At 44.4% G+C, this 22,144-nt stretch overlaps 1 protein-coding gene across 1 annotated transcript in view; it reads left to right on the forward strand.

The window, feature by feature from the left end:
• Positions 1–22,144, forward strand: part of TNN (tenascin N) — a 61,841-nt gene that overhangs the window by 16,676 nt on the left and 23,021 nt on the right. The window contains exons 7-13 of the mRNA XM_055319479.1: positions 9,124–9,387; positions 13,136–13,399; positions 14,068–14,331; positions 16,886–17,149; positions 18,762–19,025; positions 19,703–19,966; positions 21,107–21,370. Of these exons, the coding sequence (XP_055175454.1) occupies positions 9,124–9,387; positions 13,136–13,399; positions 14,068–14,331; positions 16,886–17,149; positions 18,762–19,025; positions 19,703–19,966; positions 21,107–21,370 (1,848 nt within the window). The remainder of the gene's footprint in view (positions 1–9,123; positions 9,388–13,135; positions 13,400–14,067; positions 14,332–16,885; positions 17,150–18,761; positions 19,026–19,702; positions 19,967–21,106; positions 21,371–22,144) is intronic.

A 22,144-nucleotide genomic window follows, 5' to 3' on the forward strand; every position in this document is an offset into this window, starting at 1 on the left:
AACATTTCTCAAATTTGCTTTCAGTTATTTTTCTTGGCTGACTCCTCTCTGGATAAAATCTCTGGGATTTGTGTGCAGCGAGATTCTCTCTGTGTGTCCTGACATCTATTTTGTGGGGCAGAGGAGGGGAAGTAAACTTTTCCTATTGGAAGTGTTTCTCACCATTGAAAATCTCCCCCAGGATCTTAGAGTCAAGAGGAAAGGCCATTTCTGATACTTTTCTGCTTATCTTATTAGCCTTTATCACTGGTTTATTTTTTTAAATAATAATTTAATAATCACTGGATTATTTTGATTCATTATCTTGGACCTAGGCACATAACTCTGTATTACCTGCAATGGGTGATTTATAATTATTTTCTCATCATTCTTGTGTTTTTTCCTGATGATTGCACTCAGGCACTCTGCTGGAAAATGTCAAAAGATTTTAAAGGCTCTCACATGGGAGCAGTGGTATATTTAACATCTGTGGATTGCAAAAACACAAAATGACAAATGTTGCAAATCAGTAACATTCGACGATAGATTTGCAAGTTATGAATCAGAAAAGAATCCAAAATCCCTATAGTCATATATACGAGAGAGTCCATGTATAACTTTGAGTTTTTTTTTTTAATTTTTATTTATTTTTTTTATTTTTTTATTTTTATGATAGTCACAGAGAGAGAGAGAGGCAGAGACATAGGCAGAGGGAGAAGCAGGCTCCATGCACTGGGAGCCTGACGTGGGACTCGATCCCGGGTCTCCAGGATCGCGCCCTGGGCCAAAGCCAGATGCCAAACCGCTGTGCCACCCAGGGATCCCTAACTTTGAGTTTTGAGCCAGTGTTCAAGTCCGTATGGAATGGTGTGTCTCCTGCAGTGGCTGGGCTCCTGCCAGCCCCAGTTGGGAACTGGTGAGCTAGATGATAATGCCACTGGGGGAAGGCTAATCCTTGACGCTAGCCAAGAAGGGATCTTTGGATTTGGAGACTTCCTTAAAAAGCATTTTAGTTCTTTTCAATTTGGTCCTGGCAGGAGCTGGCCAGGGTGGTGAGATGGGTGCAAGAATTGAATTTGCTATTTCGGTTGCCTGACAGATCGCATATCTGTAGTGTGAAAGTTAGAGTCAGACAGTTGGGAAGGATAAGATACAACTTCATTTAGGAACGAGACGATACAGACTGTGCAGCCTGCCCAAGTGGTGGACTGGTGGAAACTTTCAGCGGGGTGGAAGATGGCGAGGGCTTCCTTGCTTTTGGTGGCTTTCTTGTTAGCTGTGAATTAATTGAGAGCCTGCTAGGCGTCAGGCATTATACTGAGTACTTCACATAAATTATCTCATTTAGCTCTCACTGTAACTATGTGGTAGGTCCTACTATTATTTATAAGTCACATTAAAAAAAAAAAAAAACAACAACAACCAACAAACAAACCAGTGAGAAGTTAAACTCTGGATTGCCCAGGCAAGAAGTGACAGAGCTGGGATTTGCACCTAGGATATCCGCTTCAGTGGACCCAAAACTAAAGTGTCTCCCTCTTTTACCTTTTTACCCATTGTTTCTGGTTAATTCTCATACTGTTTACCTCCTAAATAAAAATTTTCTGGGACTCCTCATTGCTTTAGGATAATGCAGAACTCCTGTTACCTTGGCCTCAGTGGAGCAGGCCATCCTGGGCTGTGGTTCACTTCACTACTACTTCCCAAAGGGAAGCCTTCCTGCTGCTGTCCTGTTCTTGGGGTTTCTTCTTTTTCCTTTCCTTTTTTTTTTTTTTTAAAGTAGGCTCCATCCCCAGCATGGAGCCAAACATGGTACTTGAACTCATGACCCTGAGATCAAGACCTGAGCTGGGATCAAGAGTCGGATGCTCAACTGACTGGGCCACCCAGGCGCCCCTTTCTTCAGGTTTCAATACACTGAAGGCTTATCTCTCCATTATGGGTTTGTTCATGTTGTGACTCCAGCCTAGGAAAGCCTCCATGGTTATCTCTAGCTATCCATTAATTCAATCAGGAATTCAATTAATTCGAGCTATCAATTAATTCAACAAAAAGTAATTGCAGAGCACTGTCTGAGCACTAGAGACATGGTCCCTTTAGATTCTTCCAAAGATGAAAAGTCCTGGTCCTTGCCCTTTGGGGGCTCATAGCAATAAGATCACTCATCCTTCCAGGCTCAGCTCCAACCTTAGCCTCTCTGCCAAGGCCTTGTGGGACCACATTAAATAGCAACCATTTTTGTCTTGGAATTTTTAGAGCATTTAATCACACGTGGCCTTGAATTGCTAGTTAACCTTTCAAGTATGTTATCCTGACTAGAATGTGAGCACTCAAGAAGCGTTTTTATTGTCAATTATCATCTAAAAGCAGGATGGGATATTTTATTGGAAAGCAAATAAATTTGTGTCATGTGTCCTACAAACATAAAAAAAAGACACAATCACTTCTGAGGTCAGGAAACACTCTTAAACCTGGCTAGACTGTTCATTAATTTAAGGGGTGGGGGGCGGGGGAAAGAATCTCTCTTTTCTCCAAATATTTTGCATTGCCTGAGATGGAAAAAGACACTGAAACGTATAAGAATAGCATAACCACGTGCGGGGAGGAAATGACACAGTTCAGGTATTTTCCATTTAACAAGTCACTCAGTGGAACTAATCCATGAAAGGGAAGGGGTCAATTGAAAATCCTCACCCTGTTAAGACACTCAAAGCGCATTGAAGCATCTTCCAGAAAGGCAAAGCTTTAGAAGCAGGTCAACTTCAGAGGGGCCAGCACCAGCCAGACCAGTGTCTTCAGGGGGAATGTCCCTGGACTTGGCCGTTGAGCCCTCACAGCCACCTCACCTCCAATGACAAGAAGGGCAGACCACTAAATAAGAGGTGATGCTACCGCTTTGTCCTCAGTTTCTCCATCTGTCAAAGGAAAGGTTGGACTAAATGAGTTAAAAGTACCCCCCCTTTTTTTTTACAGTATTATAAGTCTTTTAATAACTCCTGTGATTCATGCTTTTCTGTGGTGAGTCCAGAACAAAGGACTGCTTGTTTTGTCGTAATTTCACAAGCGCCTCTGAACAGCAGAACACACAGCCTAGCATATTCACGTATTAACAATTTTCTTAGACTTTTTCCTTTTGACAATGCTGTGAAATAGCAACTCGGCCTCTCTTAGGATCTTTTTCACCTTTTACTGCTTTCCACACACACTGCTGCATTTGTAATGGCCCAGCCCCTAAAACTTTCCTTCTTATACTCCTTCATATTTCAAGATGAACTCCTGCCAACATTCAGTGCTCCTGCCTCACACAAAGCCACCCACATACACCCAGTGGCTGAAAAATAATTATGATCTTCATCATTTGAGTATCCCCTATATTCTAGGGACTGTGGGACTTCATAAATATTATCTTTGGTCCTTATAACAGCATCATAAGCATTATTATTCCCATTTTACAGGTGAGAAAACGGAAGCCCACAAAGTTTAGGAGAGTCAGGGTGAACTAGTGGATGGCTTTTGAATGTGGGTTTGCTTGAGGTCAAATCACAACCTTTCCAGAAGCAAAGCTGGAGGAGAACAGGTAGAGAGAAGTTGATCTCTAAGTGCATTATCTATAAATAATGCCTTTGGAATAGTTTTATTACCACACTGAAAGCAGTAGGGGAGGCCTAAAGCAGTGAGATGATGGGACACATGGCTATTGGAGTCCGAAGAAGGCCTTATCTACCAAGAACTCACTTTCAAACTAGGGGCATAAGGCCCTATCCCCCATCTTTGCCCCCAAGCCCATATCCTGGTAGATTTTAGATCCTGGCTGTGCCATTTTCCACTAAACCAACTGGGTGGTTCAGAAGTAGCCACTATGAATGGAGAAAGCTATTCCCAATGCCTGTTGCCATGGGCTGTAGCAGGGACATGTTAGGCTGGTGTTCTAGCTCAGACTTCGGACCTCGGTTAGCCATGCCCTACCCAGGCTAGTGGTGAATCTCATCATAAAGAATAAACTTTCCTGATGTGCCCAGAGCTCTTAATTAGCTTCTTCCGCACACTCATTTTGGCAAATCAGATCTTTGGAGGTAGGGATGCCCTTTGGTCTAACACATGCAACTCAAAAGTCTACCTCCCAAATCTTGTCTTAAATCTCTCTTATCTTGAATGGCCCTAAGAAAGGTCCTACCAGGGCTTTTGGTGTCCGGCAGGTGGGAAAGAAGTTGGGGCCTCGGAAGGAGAGCCTGTCTCCTCTCTGCGGCTCCCATTGTGACTCATCTATGATTCAGTCAGCGTCTGCAGCTCCTGGAAGGCTTTGTTCCATGGAAAAACTGTTTATGATCTCCACATCCCTTCTTGGCAGACAGGGAGGCTTTGGTCTTGCTAAGCTGGCTTCTTCCAGCCATGTGGCCCATCATCGGGGTCCCATCACTGAGGCTGTCCTCCTGCTTCTGTGACTTGGCATCTGGTTCCCATCCTTAGATTTATCACAGAAAGGAGCAGCTCCCTGAAGACCCTCCTTCTGGCTCAGGGTCTTGCTGTTAGGGATTGAGAGAAAGGGCAGAGTCCTGAATATCAAGCTGGCCAGGCCTCTGACTGGCTTTATGACCTTGGAAAAGTCACATCTCCTCTCTGGGCTAGGTCTCCAGAACCCTGGCATGGGAGGATCCTATTTTTCCTTCCTACCTTCTTATTCTTCATAGCCGAGATGCCTTCCCTAGCTTTTCTCCATTCCTCGAGTGCTCTGAGGCTGTTGAGGGAACAAGATGCGTCAAGGCTGGTTACACTCACGTGGGCATGGTGGATCTTGAGAGGGCTCCACACACAGACGTTCCTGACCCCACAAGGCATAGGCCTGTACTGTGGGTCCTGCAGCTATGGTGCCAAGCACTGATCTGGGCCAGGCAGGGGTGGTGGGGGGCACTGCTGGGACCATGGGTTGTATAGATATGGGTCACTTTGGAGATGATGAGGACCAAGGACTTTGGGAGGCAGGACTGTAGGGTGTTCCCGATCTCTTTTCCCCCCATTGTCACTTCCCATTCTAAATGTCCCCATTCCCAAGACCACCCTGGTTTCCCAGATTGACATGTTACCTTTGGACCTTCGGAGGCTCTCTTCATTCCCTCCTGTCATGTGCAAAACCATGCTTTGCGCAGAAAGGGGAATTGGGTGGGGAGCGAGTTCTCCCTCTTGTGTACACTGTCCCCTGAGCCTGCTGGAGCCTCCAGAGGCCCGGGACGTGGTCACTGCCTGCTCTACTATGAGGTATGCCTGCCCCATCTCCCAAAAGCAATGATATAAGACTGTTTCCTTGTTCCAGTTGTCACTTCGAGCTCCAATCCCCTGCTGCTGCCAGACTCAGATTGCAGGTACCTTTCAGGTCACTCTTGATTTTTATTTATTTATTGTTCTTATTTCCATAAGAAAAGGCTGGTGATAGTGCTGCTCAGGACAAACAAAGTGGAGATGCAGTCTTTGATGGATAGGAATGGTTCACATCTTGGCTCTAGCACTTAGAGTGTCCAGGTGCAAATTCCTGGCCCTACCTCACCCCCCTTCTACTGCAAATTCTGCCCTCCCTCAGATCTCTCCATCTCTGTAAATGGTCACCCCATTCTGCAGATTGCTCAGGACCTCAAACAACATGGATGGATGGAAGGATGGATTTGTATCCCACATCAATTCTATCAGCAGATTCTGGGAAGTTTACATTTGAAATTTCCCCAATTTCAGTCTTTCTCATGACTTCCATCTCTGCCACACTGGTTCACATCCCTGTCTTCTCATGCCATTGAGGTGGCTTCCCAGGGGACTTCTTCTCTCGACTTACTACAGCCTGTATTCTCTCTGGCAGCCAGAGGGATCCTTTGATAAAGCAGATCAGATCATGCCATTCTTCTGTGCCAACCACCCAGAAGTTTCTTACTTTATTCGGTGTAAAAGCAACAGTTGGAGGCTGTCCACAGTCCACTGTTCTGTTACCTCCCTGGCCTCACCTCTAGCCGCTCAAGCCCCCTCGCTGACTGTCCAGACACTTTGGCCTCTTGCTGCTCCCTGAATATGTGGAGCAGAGCCTTTGCACTTGCAGCTCCTTCTGCCTAGAATGAGATTTCTGGACTGTATATGGCCCACTGCCTCATTTCATTTCAGTCTCTGTCTGAATGTTGCCTTCCCAGAAAGACAGCTCTTTCATCACCTCCCTGTTTAAGCTCATAGATATCTTTTGTTCAGCATTTTCTAATCCTCTGTCTTGCCTTATTGGGCTTGCTAGTACCATCACCTCTTGTTTATCATCTTCTCCTTCAGGAAAATATAAATTCCATAGTAGTGTCTTTATTCTGTTCATTGCTTCTGCAGTTGACCCTTAAGCAACATGGATTAGAACTGCACTGGTCCACTCATATGCAGATTGTTTTCTTTCCTTTATTTTTTAAAAAAATTTTATTTATTTATTCATGAGAGACACAGAGATGGAGAGACATAGCAGAGAAAGAAGCAGGCTCCCTGCAGGGAGCCTGATGTAGAACTCAGTCCCAGGACTCCGGGATCATGACCTGAGCCAAATGTAGACATTCAGCCACTGAGCCATCCAGGTGCCCTGTAGATTGTTTCCAATAAATATATTGGAAAAAATTTTTGAGATTCGTGATGATTGGGAAAAACTCACTAACCACATAGCCTAGAAATCCTGGAAATAAACTAAGAAAAAAGAGGTATTATTGTGAGAATACAGTATATGATGCATATAACATACATGATATCTGTCACTCAAATGTGTGAGGCTACTGGTGGGCTTCTGGTCAACAGTAGTTTATGAGTCCAAGTTTTTAGCAAGTCAGAAGTTACATGTGGCTTTTCAACTGAGCAGAAGAGTCCAGGAGCCTAATTTCTGCAGTGTTCAGGGGTCAACTATATTAGTATCCTAGGGCTGCTGTAGCAAAGAACCAAAAACTGGGTGGTTTAAAAGAGCAAAATGTATTGTCTCCCAGTTGTGGAGGCTGGAAGTCTGAAATCAAGCTGTCTGCAGGGCTGTGCTCTCTTTGACAATTTTAGGGAGAAATCATTCTTTACCTCCTCTAGCTTCTATTGTTTGTTGGCCATCCTTGATGATCTTTGCTCTATAGATGTAGCATTCCAGCCACATGGCTCGCTATTCCCTATATGTCTTCCTATCATCGTCTGTGCGTGTGTGTGTGTGTGTGTGTCTGGCTCTGTGTCCAGATTCCCCCTTCCATCAGGACACCAAGCATAATGAATTAGGCTCACTCTAATCACCTCATTTTAACCTGATCATCTCTAGAAAGACCCTATTTCCAAATAAGGTCACGATCTGAGATACTGAGGGTTAGCATTTTGACGTATCTTTTTTGGGGGGTGGGTGAGCACACTTTAATTGATAACTGAGTTAAACTGAGTTCCTATCTCCAACTAGGCACTCAGGGAATGTTTGTAGGATGTGTAAATGACTATCATTTACTAGCTGAGTGACTTTGGGCTGAGTTATCTAACCTCTCTGAACCAGATATATAATTAGTGCTCTAAAAATGATAACTATTATTAATTTTCTAAAATTGTTCACGGGGAATCTGATAAATGCCTTGAATTATTACTATGAGGTTTGATAAAATAATGTGTAAAAAGCACCTTCCAGTTAGTATATGCTCAGTCAACGACAGTTGATTTATTAAATAAAATATGCACCATCTCTGGTGATGGAACATATTTCATTTCCTTGCATACAAGTAAGACACTGCCATTGTGCTCAAGAAAGGTAATTCTAGTTGATGTGAAAAAATGCAGCTATGTAAAGTTCTAACTTCTCTGCTGGAGAATTGATGGCCAGGAGAACTAGAGCAGGATGGGAAGGAAGCAAAACTGCTTGAATTTCTGAAAGTAAGAAGCTGTTTTGTATGTCTTTACACAAAAAGATATAGATCTGCATGTAGGGAGGGTTCTCGGGGCATGCGTCAGCTTTGTTCTGTGAGGCACCTTTGTAAGTGTCCTTGATGGCTGCTGCACTCAGATGGCTTACTTATTAGGTTTGTAAATGATAAACTAGAAAGGAAAATCAGCATGTTAAGTGAATGACTAAATTATGAATGAAGTCCATAAGATAAAATATAACAAGAGTAAACCCTGGATTCAGGAAATATATTTTATATGCAGAAGAGGGAAAGATGTGGTTTAGTGTGGGGTTTCTCAACCTTTTGATGTACAGGAAAATCATCTATGGAGTTCTGCGTATTTGTTTTTTCAGCAGAGATACCAGCACATTTCTGAGACCTTCTGAATTGGACTCTCTGGGGGTGGTACTTAGTAGGTGCCCAGTGTTGACAAATGTTGAGAACCCCTGGGTTAGTAGGGACATGTGTGAAAAAGCATAGGGATTTTCTGAGGCTGTAGGCTGAGGATATGTTACTGAGGAGCATTGTGTCTAGGACATGGAGGGCATGTTGTTCTGGGTTGGTCCTTCTAGAACATCAGCCTTGCATAGGCAGAGATTTCTGAATGTTTTGTTCATTGGTGACTCCTGAGTGCCATTATATTCCCTGGCATGCAATGGATGCTCAGTAAATTGTTGAATGAATGGACTGAGATTTTTCTCTGATCAGGGAAAAAAGGAGCAAGTTTAGATGTGCCAGGTCTAGAAACTATAATTTGGAAGTATAATATGATATGATGTGGTGTGGCATAGTATGGTATAACAATATAAAAGCTCCTAACTTAAAAAAAAAAGCTCATAACTTACAAGTGTACACACTGGGAGGTGAAGGTGTTTTGATTGGAGGAGAATTGGGAAGGAGAGTGGTAACTATTCTTGAGCACCTGATGGAGGGTCTCCCAGAAGAGTATTAGGTGTATTCTATCTGCCTCTCGAAGGAGTTCCACTTCAAGTGGTTACATTTGAGGGGGTCTTGTCTATTGTGCTCAGTGGTCTCAAAGTGGAAGGGACTGTTTTATCCCTCAGAGAGCCCTTTCTCAGCCAAGGGTTCAAGCAGAGGCCAATTGTCTACCTGTCACAGAGGACAGAGAGACCCTATTGCGTTGTGTGGACCTTGGAGCTAGGTCACTCAAGTGAATTAGATCTTGAAGCAGCTGTGATCTTGACCAAACAACTGTCTTTCTCTAATTTTTCTTTCTCACATTTTTATGAAGAAATTGATAGTCCAACCAATGTGGTCACTGATCGTGTGACAGAAGACACAGCGGTGGTCTCCTGGGCCCCAGTCCAGGCCACCATAGATAAGTACGTGGTGCGCTATACCTCTGCTGATGGGGATACCAGGGACATGGCGGTACCCAAGGAGCAGAGCAGCACCGTCCTGACGGGCCTGAAGCCGGGAGAGGCATACAGGGTCTACGTGTGGGCTGAGAGGGGCAACCAGGAGAGCAAGAAAGCCAACACTGACGCCCTCACAGGTAAGAGGAATGGGAGCCTCAGTGGGTTTTCTCATGGCAGGGAGACAGCTGGTTTGTGAGTCGGAGCCTGATGCCCACCTAGCATCAGCTCTTTTGCTTGCAGGCATGGGGAAGGGGGTTGCAAAAGCAATTTAAAATTTCACAGTTACGATTTTTCCCTTTTTAACTTCAAACAAAAGAAACCAGCCTTTTTATTTTACACAGAAGGTCATACTTATTTGGGTTAGAATTCCATTCCATTCCATTCTCCTCTTCTCTCAGAGAAGAGTAACACTTCCTAATTTTCATTTTTTGGACGTTAAAACTCAAAGCATTTGGCTGACAGTGAATTTAAATGCTTATCTCCCTTTGCAGAGGCTGTACAGGCTCTTTGCTTACAATCTGGAGCTCTCTTTCAGACCATGGAAATGGTTTGCATCCTGAGTCAACAGTCACCAAATGTCCCGATTCTGCCTTGAAGCTTTCAGAAACCATAAGGGTCCGTCCCCATACTTCACCAGCTGTTCCACTCCGCATGTGTTTGCCACCGTCCTGAGATGGCAGGGGGCATGTCCCAAGCATCCTTTCTGCTTACACTCTCCCCTGCTCCTGTCCCTGAATTCAGAGCCGTCTAATCTCAGAGCCCAGTTGAGGTTCCAGACACTCGACAGGAAATCATAGAGAAGGATTCACTTATTGACTGGGGTCTGTTCTGGACAGTCAGTTAGCATGGAGACACTCACAGAAGCCAATAATTAGTTAGGAACATGGTTTCAGAAGCTTTGACATCCATGTTTTAAGCCCAGTTCTACGTTTACTAGCTGAGTGGCTTTGGGCATGTCACTTCGCCTCTGTTCCTCAGATTTTTTTTTTAAGATTTTATCTATTGGGATCCCTGGGTGGCGCAGCAGTTTAGCGCCTGCCTTTGGCCCAAGGCGCGATCCTGGAGACCCGGGATCGAATCCCACGTCGGGCTCCCGGTGCATGGAGCCTGCTTCTCCCTCTGCCTGTGTCTCTGCCTCTCTCTCTCTCTCTCTCATGAATAAATAGATAAAATTTTTTTTTAAATTTTTATTTCTTTATGATAGTCACAGAGAGAGAGAGAGAGAGGCAGAGACACAGGCAGAGGGAGAAGCAGGCTCCATGCAGGGAGCCTGATGTGGGACTCGATCCCGGGGTTCCAGGATCATGCTCTGGGCTAAGGCAGGCGCTAAACCGCTGAGCCACCCGGGCTGCCCATGTTCCTCAGATTTTTATCTGTAACTTAGGGCATATGAGTATTTACCTCATAGGCTTCTTGTAAGGGTTGCCTGAGTTAATTCATGGAAGTGCCCGACATGTAGCAAAGTGCTATGTGAGTGATAGTAGTGATTATTTCTTATGGTGTGTCTCAGTCTGCTCAGGCTGCTATAATAGAATACCATAGACTGAGGGACTTAAACAAAAGAAACTTATTTCTCACAATTCTAGAGGCTGGAAAGCCCTATGACCTGGGTGCTGGCTGTTTGGGTTCCTGGCGAGGGCCTGCTTCTGGCTTATAGGTGGCCACCTTCTTCCTACACCCTTACATGGTAGAGAGAGGACACTTGAGTCTCTTCTTACTAGGCACTGATGCCATCATGGTGGACCTACCCTCATGCCCTCTTCTAAGTCAACTTATCTCCCAAAGGTATCACCTCCAAAGACCATCAAATTAGGAGTTAAGGCTTCAACATAAGAGTTTGAGGAAGATACAAACACTCAGTCCATAGTGAATGTTAATCAGCATTCAGCCCTTGACACATTTCACGGCATGGAACCTCCTGGGTCCAAGTGGGGCTTATCTCCTGCAGAGGAAGGAGAAGCTGCCATTAAGGATGGCGAGATCTAGATTTGTTTAAAGGCAGGGTCAGCACTTTCTGTGAGGGACCAGATAGTGCATATTTTCAGCTTTGCGGACCCTACTGTCTCTGTTCCAGCTATTTAGCTCTGCCATTGAAATGCGAAAACAGCCACAGAAAGTGTGTAGATTAACTGGTATAACTATATTCACTAAAACTTTATATAAGAAGGCAGTGGGTCAGATTTGGCCCAGGGACTGTAGATTGCCACCTCCTGGTTTATATTAAACAAGGCTTTCCCTTTACTAGGATTTTGAGTATTGTGAAAAGAAAGCATGTGAGTCAGTCTTTTTAAGATCGTAGAAATTGGAACAGAGAAGAATCTTCCCCACTCTTGGATGGGGGTGGTATGAATTAGCACCCCAGATTATTGGGAGCCACTGGGATGTGTGCCTGATACCGCGTTGCTGACAGTATCAGGTGCAGAGCTAGGCTCTTTAGGGTTGCAAAGATGAAAGACATAGTTCATGCTCATGGCATTCACAACCACCTGGGTAGAGAAGACAAGTAAAAAAGATAAAGTACAGTGAATTATGTTGTTTCTAGAGCTGAGAAATGTCTGTGGAACTATAGGAATCAGAAGAAAAGGGTACATACCAGAGACTGGAATGAGAGAGTGGGATCATGGCAGGCAGTAGGAAGGGATGACACCTGAGCAGGGTTTAGACAGATGGGTGGGTGCTCATTAGCAGTGGGAGAAGCATGTGCAAAGTGTTAAGGTATAAGAATAGGACAGGTTGGTTTTCTGTCTTATCTCAATATGCAATTATCTTATAACCTTGAGTGGTATTGATGGTGGACAGGTTTATGAGAATGGAGTAGTGAAGGATGAGAATGCTAGAGTGTAAGTCCTCCATATATGTCCTCTGTCTCTAGTGTTTTCTGAACTCTGTGCTCTCCAAGGCAAGTTGTCTCCCTTGGCTGGGCGCTCCACCCACCTGGCCTGGCCGTGCATGTCCAGCTATGGAGCACAGGTTGGAAATGCAGTTGCTGTCACAGAAAGCTCAGCCATTTGAGGAGGTGGTTTTCGAAACAGGAATATGAAGGCATGCTAATTGTGCACCACCACTACTTGGATTTCCAACTCGAGAGGTTCACATTTTAAGGAAAAAAGGGTATTTCATGCCTCAAATGACACTCATAATAACAAAGAGCTTATATTTAAGCATTTACCAAGTGAAAATCTCATTTGCGATTTGCTATAACCTGTGAGATGTGTAGATGGGTACTGCTCTTTCCTTCTTTGTGGAGGTGAAGGGACAGAGACTTAAGTTATATAGTCTGCCCAAGTTAGCAACTAGGAAATGGTGGAGCCCAGATTCCAACCCAATTTCAACTGCATAGAAACCCAGACAGATTCTGTAAGCAGGATTATTTTTATCCACCCAGACCTCACATACCATCAATTTAAGTCTTCCGGTTCTCTGGCCACAGACATAATGTTTTATATGGAAAGAACTGAAAGCTCCTACTTCCAGGATATTTTTCTTCCCAAAGAAAATATTAGAGCCTATGCAGAGATTTGTTGATGTATAATTGCTTTCAGGTATGAGGAGTCAGGAACTGAAAGAGTGTATTATATAAATCCAGGGCAAAGGAGAAATTTGTATATGAAGACCATTTTTTAAAAAAATCCAAAGCCTACTTGTGGGTAAAGTTTATAGAGCTGACACTATTTTGGCTTTGTCTAAAAACTCTACATATCATTAAGTGATATAAGCTCATTCTTGGAATTTCAGACCACTTGCTTAATTAAACCCTTATGTTATCCCAATCACTGGCATAAAAGACTCTGAAATTTGTTGAGATCATCATTTTGTCTGTGTATATGCTGGCCTTTTAGGAACTAGAGAGTTGGTAAATGCTACATTCTTTCATCTCTCTTAAAGAAATTGACAGCCCAACAAACCTGGCCACTGACCGGGTGACAGAGGACACGGCCACCGTCTCCTGGGACCCAGTGCAGGCCATCATCGACAAGTACATGGTGCGCTATACGTCTGCTGATGGGGACACAAGGGAGGTTCCAGTGGGGAAGGAGCAGAGCAGCACTGTCCTGACGGGCCTGAGGCCAGGTGTAGAGTACACGGTCCAGGTGTGGGCCCAGAAGGGGGCCCGGGAGAGCAAGAAGGCTGACACCAAGGCCCCAACAGGTAACAAGAAAAAGATGGTTAATCAGAGTTGAATTTTGAGTGTGTGGATTCTGAGTGTGCCTAGAGCCAAAGATGTGGCCTGACATGAGAGACCTTGCAAAGAAAGTCCTAAAGAGCAAAAAAGACAGTGAGTTCCAGTAGTGATCTCCGTGAGCTGATAGCTGGTAGCTGTCCCTGCCTGATGCTGGTGAGCGACTCACCATACCACTCAGTCCACTGGAAGGAGAAGTAAAGTTGTGCAGTGGCCGTGTGTTCAGCGGACTCAGCAAAGATGTTTATAGGCTCTGACCATTCCAGTGCTTGTGATATTCCTCTTAGAATGATTGCTCATGAAGTAGCCCTTGATAAAAGGATAAATTGGGTACCCTGAACGTTGTGGCAGATGTTCAATGATTGATTTGATGTGCCTAATGTTGCTAAACAAAGATGTCATTCCTCCCACATTTTAGGGAGCTGAAAGCTAAGAAAGTATGTTAAGTTTACAATGAGTGGTCTTTTGAAATTGGGAACCGGGGGTTACCCTGTCCCTTGGCCACCAGCAGATTCTGGATGGGAATACCATTGCCTTGTGCTAAGAGAGTTCTAGAAGATAAAAGTGACAGTGATGGGGTGGTGGGCATCCCTCCCATGGCTTCAAAGCTTAGGCTTTTCCAAATATTTTTTAAAAGAAATTGACAGCCCCAAAAACCTGGTGACTGACCGGGTGACAGAGGACACGGCCACCATCTCCTGGGACCCGGTGCGAGCGGTTATCGACAAGTACATGGTGCGCTACACATCTGCTGATGGGGACACCAGGGAGGTTCCAGTGGGGAAGGAGGAGAGAAGCACTGTCCTGACGGGTCTGAAGCCAGGTGTGGAGTACACGGTCCAGGTGTGGGCTCAGAAGGGGGCCCGGGAGAGTAAGAAGGCTGACACCAAGGCCCCAACAGGTAAGAGGGCATGCGTCACCACTGTGTTGCTGCTGAACTCATGGTCCATTTCAGTTGGTTTTCCTTCTGTGACCTTGGCAGAATGAGAGGTTTCAGGGAAATGCAGGTTGGTGTCCTTGCAGAGTCCACTGTGTCCCCCTTACTTCTATTTCATGGCTTCTCTTAGAATGCATAGCTTGTCTTGTCTCCAGCGTAGGTCTTTAAAAGCTGATCTTATTCCTCACGTTCCTTTGTTCTCTGCATGTGCATCTTCTGTGTTGTTAACATGCTGAATGCTTTACCTGGTGAGGAGTAAATGTGATTGAAAGCAGGAGGGCTTGTCCTGGGGGAGGGAGCCTAACTGTAAATCCAAACCTACTTTGCTTTCCCTCCTCCCCTGTTTAAACCCTTTCTGTGGAGCTTGTTTTTTTGTTTCTGCTCTTTTGGATGAATGGTTTAGGCAGAAATAATGAGAGTGTTTTGTTAGCTAAAAATAAGCAATATCTGATCACTTTAGTCCCCAATATGTATCATTTTAGTAATTAAAATATCTCTATCAATACTTCATTTAAAGTTCAAGCTTCTCCACTCCACTAGCTCAGGCCCTTGGCAGGCTAAGTGCCCACCATTTGAAAGGGGTGTGTTCGGCTCCTCTTTGCTTTCCCTTCTGGTGCTTAGACCCCTTCCTTCCAGCATACTAACTGAGATTTTTTGACCCATTTATGTTTGGCACAACTTGGAGAGAGGAGAGGAGGAGAGCTAAGGGGTCTTACTTGACCATAACTGTCACAGCTGCCCTGGGCCTGCTGTGGGGCCTGATGTGTGTTAAAGCTAACGTGTCCCCTCATGGAGCACTTCTGCATGTTCTTCAGAGACTTTCTTACACTCCAGTCCTTCATTGTAATGATCCTGTTGCAGATGCATCTCTCCTGCTAGTCATTTGCTCCCTTTCGTCCTGTCTGCACATGTGGGGTGACTCCAGTGCCTTTCTGGTTGGGTCCACCTCATCCCTCTGGGTGAGCCTCTTGGACAGCTTCTAAAACAATCCAAAGTTGGCTCTTCTTTCCCTGGCCCACATCGGGCCCACAGGGAGCATGCATGCACCATTTGTTCTTTCAACCAGATGTTCAGTTCTTTTGCAGTGCTGCAGCGTCTCACCGATCTGCATTAGAGCAAATGGCCATTTTCTCACCTCTTAGATATTTTAGGCACATGTCAGACACCAGCCCACAGTGGTCCCCAGGCTGTGGGCAGTGTTTCTCAATCTTGGCACTATTGGAATTTTTGGCTGGATAATTCTCTGTTGCCAAGGTCCGTCTTGTGCACTGTAGGCTGTTTAACAGCATTCCTGGCCTCTCTACCCATTAAGCACCAGGAGCCTCCCTATCCCACACTGAATTGTGACAACAAAGTTGGTCTTGAGACATTGCCAATCATTCCTGGTCAAGAACATTTGCTCCAGGGTATGCATAACCAGGTCTGTGAGGGATGCCATTCCAATTGCTTACTCGAGGTTTGGGTTTCCACCCATGAAGTTCACAGTATAACTCTGCCTAAAGAAATCCACTCTTGAAGTCCCATCTCTTTGGCCTCCCCAACCTATGAAAGGGATGGTTGGTCAGCTAAGGGCCACAAGACTGTTGACCCTGCCTTGGCTGTGGGCTCTCAGGTTGGAATGTAGATACCAGTTTTCTTGGGGGTCATAACTCAAACCAAGATAAGAGAATCCTGCTTGAACATACTGTTGCACATCTGTGACAGGACTTAGAAGCAAGGATTTTAGGGAAATGACTTTTGCAATGAACTATTTGGAACAAAGACATGCTATTATTTTCTTGGTGACTACATTTTTGAACACCTTCTCTGTGCATGGTATGGAGGAGCATAATCCTCATTCATAAAGTATCAACAAAGTTATATCATTAATAATAACTTATGGTCATTGGGCATCTACTCTGTGCCAAAAATTGTCATAAAGGGCATATTATTATTTTTTTAAAGGGCATATTATTAACTCATTTGATGTATAACAGGTCTCTGAGGTATACACTAACATCTTCCTCTGCCACTTCTTTCTACAGACACTAATATTCAATATTTTCAATGTCTCTTTTTATACTTTTTTGTCTGGGTTTTCAGATGACAGTGAGATATGTACAATAACTACTGGTCCTATTTTATAAATGTAGAGAAGTGAGATGACTTACCCAAGGTCATGAGACCAATTAGTAATTTATGAAATTAGATGTATGTATGGAACATTAGCACTCAAAGGAACTTTAAAGGCTGTCCAACCTAAACCCCAGATTCATACATGATGAGACCAAGGCCCAACCAGAAGCAGCTGAGATGTGCAGGGCCACAGATTTTCTGACTCTGGACTTAGTTCTCTACCTTCTTGTGCTGGCTCCTTGAGGATCTAAGAGTCCAACCACGGAGGGAGGGTGTATGTCCATGAAACAACTGAAAACTGACATAGGAGATGAGAAAAACAGAAGAACAGGAAATTGCCTCCCTCCAAGCAACATAGTCTAATCTTTGGTGCTTGTTTGGTGCCCTTTAACTTTGCTTTCAGACATTGACAGCCCAACAAACTTGGTGACTGACCGGGTGACAGAGAACACAGCCACCATCTCCTGGGACCCAGTGCAAGCAATCATTGACAAGTACATGGTGCGCTATACATCTGCTGATGGGGACACGAAGGAGGTTCCAGTGGGGAAGGAGGAGAGCAGTACTGTCCTGACAGGCCTAAGGCCAGGTGTGGAGTACACGGTCCAGGTGTGGGCCAAGAAGGGGGCCCAGGAGAGCAAAAAGGCCGACACCAAGGCCCCAACAGGTAATGGAGCATTGTTTTTTGAGAATGTAAAACCAAAACCTATGGCTGGTCAAGTTTTATTTTCTTGATTTGATACTGGCAGATTAGATGATTTATGGAAGGACAAGATGGTGTCCCTTCTTAAGAGACTGCACAGACCACCCTTCACCTCCCTTTTACATGTTATCTGAAACTAAGGAGCCCACCTTCAACTCATGAGAGAGAGTGAGGGGAAGGGCAGAGGGAGAGGAAGAGAATTTCAAGTAGACCAAACGTTCAGCATGGAGCCTGACATGGGGCTCCATCTCACAACCCTGAGTTCAGGACCTGAGCTGAAGTCAAGAGTCAGACACTTAACCAACTGAGCCACCTAGGGGCCCCTTCTCATTTTTTAAAGAACAGATTTATTGAAATAAAATTTACTTTCTATAAAATATATTCTCTTAAAGCATATACTTCAATGGTTTTTAGTATATTTAAAGTTATGCAACTATTACTAGTATCTAGTATCTATTACTAGTTCAGAAGATTTTCATTACTGAAGATTTCTGAAAAGAAACCCCTGGCCCATTAGCAGTCCCTCCCCATCCCTACTTCCCCCAGCCCTAGGAAACTACTACTTTTTATCTCTATAAGAGTTCCTGGTTCTGACATTTCATATAAAAGGATCTATACAACATGTGGCCTTTTGAGACTGGCTTTATTAACTACATGGAATATTTTCAAGGTTTATCCATGTTGTAGCATGTGTCAACACTTTATTTTCTTGCCAAATAATATTCCATTGTATGGATGTAATACATTGTGTTTATCTATTTGTAACTTGAGCATTTGGGTTGTTTCTGTTTTTTGACTATAGTGACTAGGGATACTATGAGCATTTGTGCTCAGATTTTTGTGTGGACATTCTTTGGGATTTATGCCTATGAGTGGAATTGCTAGGTCATATGGTAACTCTATGTTTAACTTTTTGAGGAATGACCAAATTGTTTCCAGAGTTGTGGCACCATTTATCATACCCACCAGCAATGAATAAGGGTTGTATTCCTCATTTACTTGGTCCTCAGAGGCATTTGGTGAGATGGGTTGAGCAGGGATAAATATCCCCATTTTATAGTTGAGAAAACTCAAATGCAGAAAGGTGAATAAATTTTTATAAGATATGAAATTAGTTGATGATTCATGAAGTCAGATTTGTAGAATATTCGTGGAATATTATGGTACCTTAGTATCTATATAGTAAGGCCCACATTTTATAAAGAAGGAACCCAGGCTCAGCTAGAGGCAGTAGAGCCACCTGTCCAGGGCCCAGCTGGCTGAAGACAGAGCTGGGCCTAGACCCCTGGACTGTTGGCTCTGCTCAGGGCTTTTCCTGCACCTCTGTTCTACATATCTGGGCTAGAACTTGAACTTTGCTCTTCTGAGTCTGGATACTAGTGCTCATCCTACTGTCTTGTGCTGCCTCCTTGAGGATCCAAGAGTCTAGCCATGGAGAGAGGGTCTACATCCATGAAATAACTGAAAACTGACATAGGAGATAGGAAAAACAGAAGAACAGGAAACTGCCTCCCTCCAAGCAACATGATCTAATTCTTTGGTGCTTGTTAATGGTGCACTTTAACCTTGCTTTCAGACATTGACAGCCCAACAAACCTGGTGACCGACCGGGTAACAGAGGACACGGCCACCATCTCCTGGACTCCCGTGCAGGCCGTCATCGACAAGTACATGGTGCGCTATACGTCTGCTGATGGGGACACAAGGGAGGTTCCAGTGGGGAAGGAGCAGAGCAGCACTGTCCTGACGGGCCTGAGGCCAGGTGTAGAGTACACGGTCCAGGTGTGGGCCCAGAAGGGGGCCCGGGAGAGCAAGAAGGCTGACACCAAGGCCCCAACAGGTAACAAGAAAAAAATGGTTAATCAGAGTTGAATTTTGAGTGTGTGGATTCTGAGTGTGCCTAGAGCCAAAGATGTGGCCTGACATGAGAGACCTTGCAAAGAAAGTCCTAAAGAGCAAAAAAGACAGTGAGTTCCAGTAGTGATCTCCATGAGCTGATAGCTGGTAGCTGTCCCTGCCTGATGCTGGTGAGCGACTCACCATACCACTCAGTCCACTGGAAGGAGAAGTAAAGTTGTGCAGTGGCCGTGTGTTCAGCGGACTCAGCAAAGATGTTTATAGGCTCTGACCATTCCAGTGCTTATGATAATCCTCTGAGAATGGTTGCTCATGAAGTAGCCCTTGATAAAAGGATAAATTGGGTACCCTGAACGTTGTGGCAGATGTTCAGTGATTTATTTGATGTGCCTAATGTTGCTAAACAAAGATGTCATTCCTCCCACATTTTAGGGAGCTGAACACCAAGAAAGTATGTTAAGTTTACAATGAGTGGTCTTTTGAAATTGGGAACCGGGGGTTACCCTGTCCCTTGGCCACCAGCAGATTCTGGATGGGAATACCATTAATACCATTGCCTTGTGCTAAGAGAGTTCTAGAAGATAAAAGTGACAGTGATGGGGTGGTGGGCATCCCTCCCATGGCTTCAAAGCTTAGGCTTTTCCAAATATTTTTTAAAAGAAATTGACAGCCCCAGAAACCTGGTGACTGACTGGGTGACAGAGGACACGGCCACCATCTCCTGGGACCCGGTGCGAGCGGTCATCGACAAGTACATGGTGCGCTACACATCTGCTGATGGGATCACCAGGGAGGTTCCAGTGGGGAAGGAGGAGAGAAGCACTGTCCTGACAGGCCTGAAGCCAGGTGTGGAGTACATGGTCCAGGTGTGGGCTCAGAAGGGGGCCCGGGAGAGTAAGAAGGCTGACACCAAGGCCCCAACAGGTAATGGAACATTGTTCTTTGAGAATGTAAAACCTAAACCTATGGCTGATCAAATTTGATTTCTTGCTTTGACACTAGCAGACTAGATGATTTATGGAGGAACAGGATAGTGTCCCCTCATAAGTGACTGCACACACTGTCCCTTACCTCCCTTTAACTGGTTTCCTCACAAGTCAGGTCTTGTGGCAGTTTCAAGCTACAATTTTGCCATAATTGGATGGTCATGCCCGGGGACTCCTTATCTGAGTGCATGAATATTTCATTGTGGACAGTGTTAAGGGTCTCTCACCATGTTTTCAGTAGGAACAGAAAATGAAAGTTAAATGTTAGTATTAATAATAATATGTTGAAAATTCAACTTTGAAAAATAGACTTTATGGCTACCAGAGCAAGTAGACATATGTGTGTGCTTTAGCATGAATGGATTTAGCATGAATGAATCATGATAATTCTGGTTTTAAGGGTAAGGATAACTTCTATGTTTTATTCTAATTTTATTGTGAAAGAGCTGTATGGCTATATTTCTGTAGTGATTTAACCAGCAAACCAGCACTACAAGCGAATCTACAATATGTAAAGCATATTAAAACTGATTTTTATTTTGGCTGATTCATTTAACAAGGTGTGCTGAGCATTTGCCATGTGCTCTGTTCTCTAAGAGGCTGTGGGAACTCCAGAGGATGGGAGATAGCCCTCTTCCTCTGTGAGCTGACATTTGCATCTGGCTATTAGAATCATCTTCTATGAAATCAGAAGTCTTCATTGACATGATGCTAGAAAAAAAATTATTGCTGCTTGTGAGCATGGATTGTGTCTTCTTTAACCCTACACACTACCTAACACCATGCCTTGTACATGGAAGGAGTTTGACATATGCTTACTAAATAAATGATGGAATTTGTTTTATTAAACCCTTGGCGGAGGTAATAGTTAGATTTGCAGATTTTGGTTTACTGTGCTTTCTTCCTGAGGAGCCAAAGTCTGTCTGGGGAGAGAAGATGTACCTCATGAAGTAGTTAGAGGATAGGTGATGGAGAAACCATAAAACATGAAAGGGTCCCACCCCAAGCAAAATGACCATGAGGTCCTATACTCTGGGGCCTATTAATAGTGCATGTTGATCAGTACTTTTCTTTTTAGACATTGACAGCCCCAAAAACCTGGTGACCAACCAGGTGACAGAGAACACGGCCACCATCTCCTGGGACCCGGTGCAGGCCATCATCGACAAGTACATGGTGCGCTACACATCTGCTGATGGGGACACCAGGGAGGTTCCAGTGGGGAAGGAGGAGAGAAGCACCGTCCTGATGGGCCTGAGGCCAGGTGTGGAGTACATGGTCCAGGTGTGGGCTCAGAAGGGGGCCCGGGAGAGTAAGAAGGCTGACACCAAGGCACCAACAGGTAACAGGACGGAGGAGAAAAGAAACTAGGGTCATCACTTTGGGCTGATCTGTCTCTGCTAGTTATGCCCCTGCTGCTTTTGGGGTTGGTGACTCAGGGACTACTTTAGGAAAGTTGCTGTAAAAAAACTTTATTCCTAAAGAAAAATCCAAGTGCGGTTATGGACTCCACACTGAGCCGTCCTGTGAAGGTCTTAAAACTCTCTTCCCAAGCCTGTTTTAATTGCTGTGCCTCTCAGTGGTAACAGATTATAGGGAATAGGGTAAAGCCAATATAAAATTCCTAAAAACACTGGATTAGGAGCTGTTTTGTGACAAGCTGTTTTATGTAGGTTGGTCTTAATAGATGCTATGTAGTTTTGAGGAGCAAGTGTTGCCTTGACAGGTTGGAGCTCTGTGTCTATTTCAGTAGGCAGCTAAGTTTTGATGAGCATCTTCCAAAAGCCAGACCTGGGAAGCAGTGACAAACAAGACAAATATGATTCCTACTCTCTTAAAGTCCAGTGGGAAAGCTAGACAATCAACAAGCAAACAAACTTATAACTGTAAACTGTAGTAAGTTTTGTGACAGACATGAACATGGTACAGGTAGAAAGAATAATAGGGTAGGGATGTTTCTTGGAAGCAAAGGGACATACATCGCTAAGAACGTCCAAATAACATTTGCTTAAGTAAGAAAGAAATTTATTCTCGTCTGTGGACTGGCCAGAGGGTAAGTAGGCCAAGGCTGACTGGGGAGCTCCATGGCACAGGAAAGCCAGGCTCCTTCCTTCTT

The sequence above is a fragment of the Nyctereutes procyonoides genome, unplaced genomic scaffold, assembly GCF_905146905.1.
Source record: "Nyctereutes procyonoides isolate TBG_1078 unplaced genomic scaffold, NYPRO_anot_genome, whole genome shotgun sequence".
Lineage (NCBI taxonomy): Eukaryota > Metazoa > Chordata > Mammalia > Carnivora > Canidae > Nyctereutes > Nyctereutes procyonoides.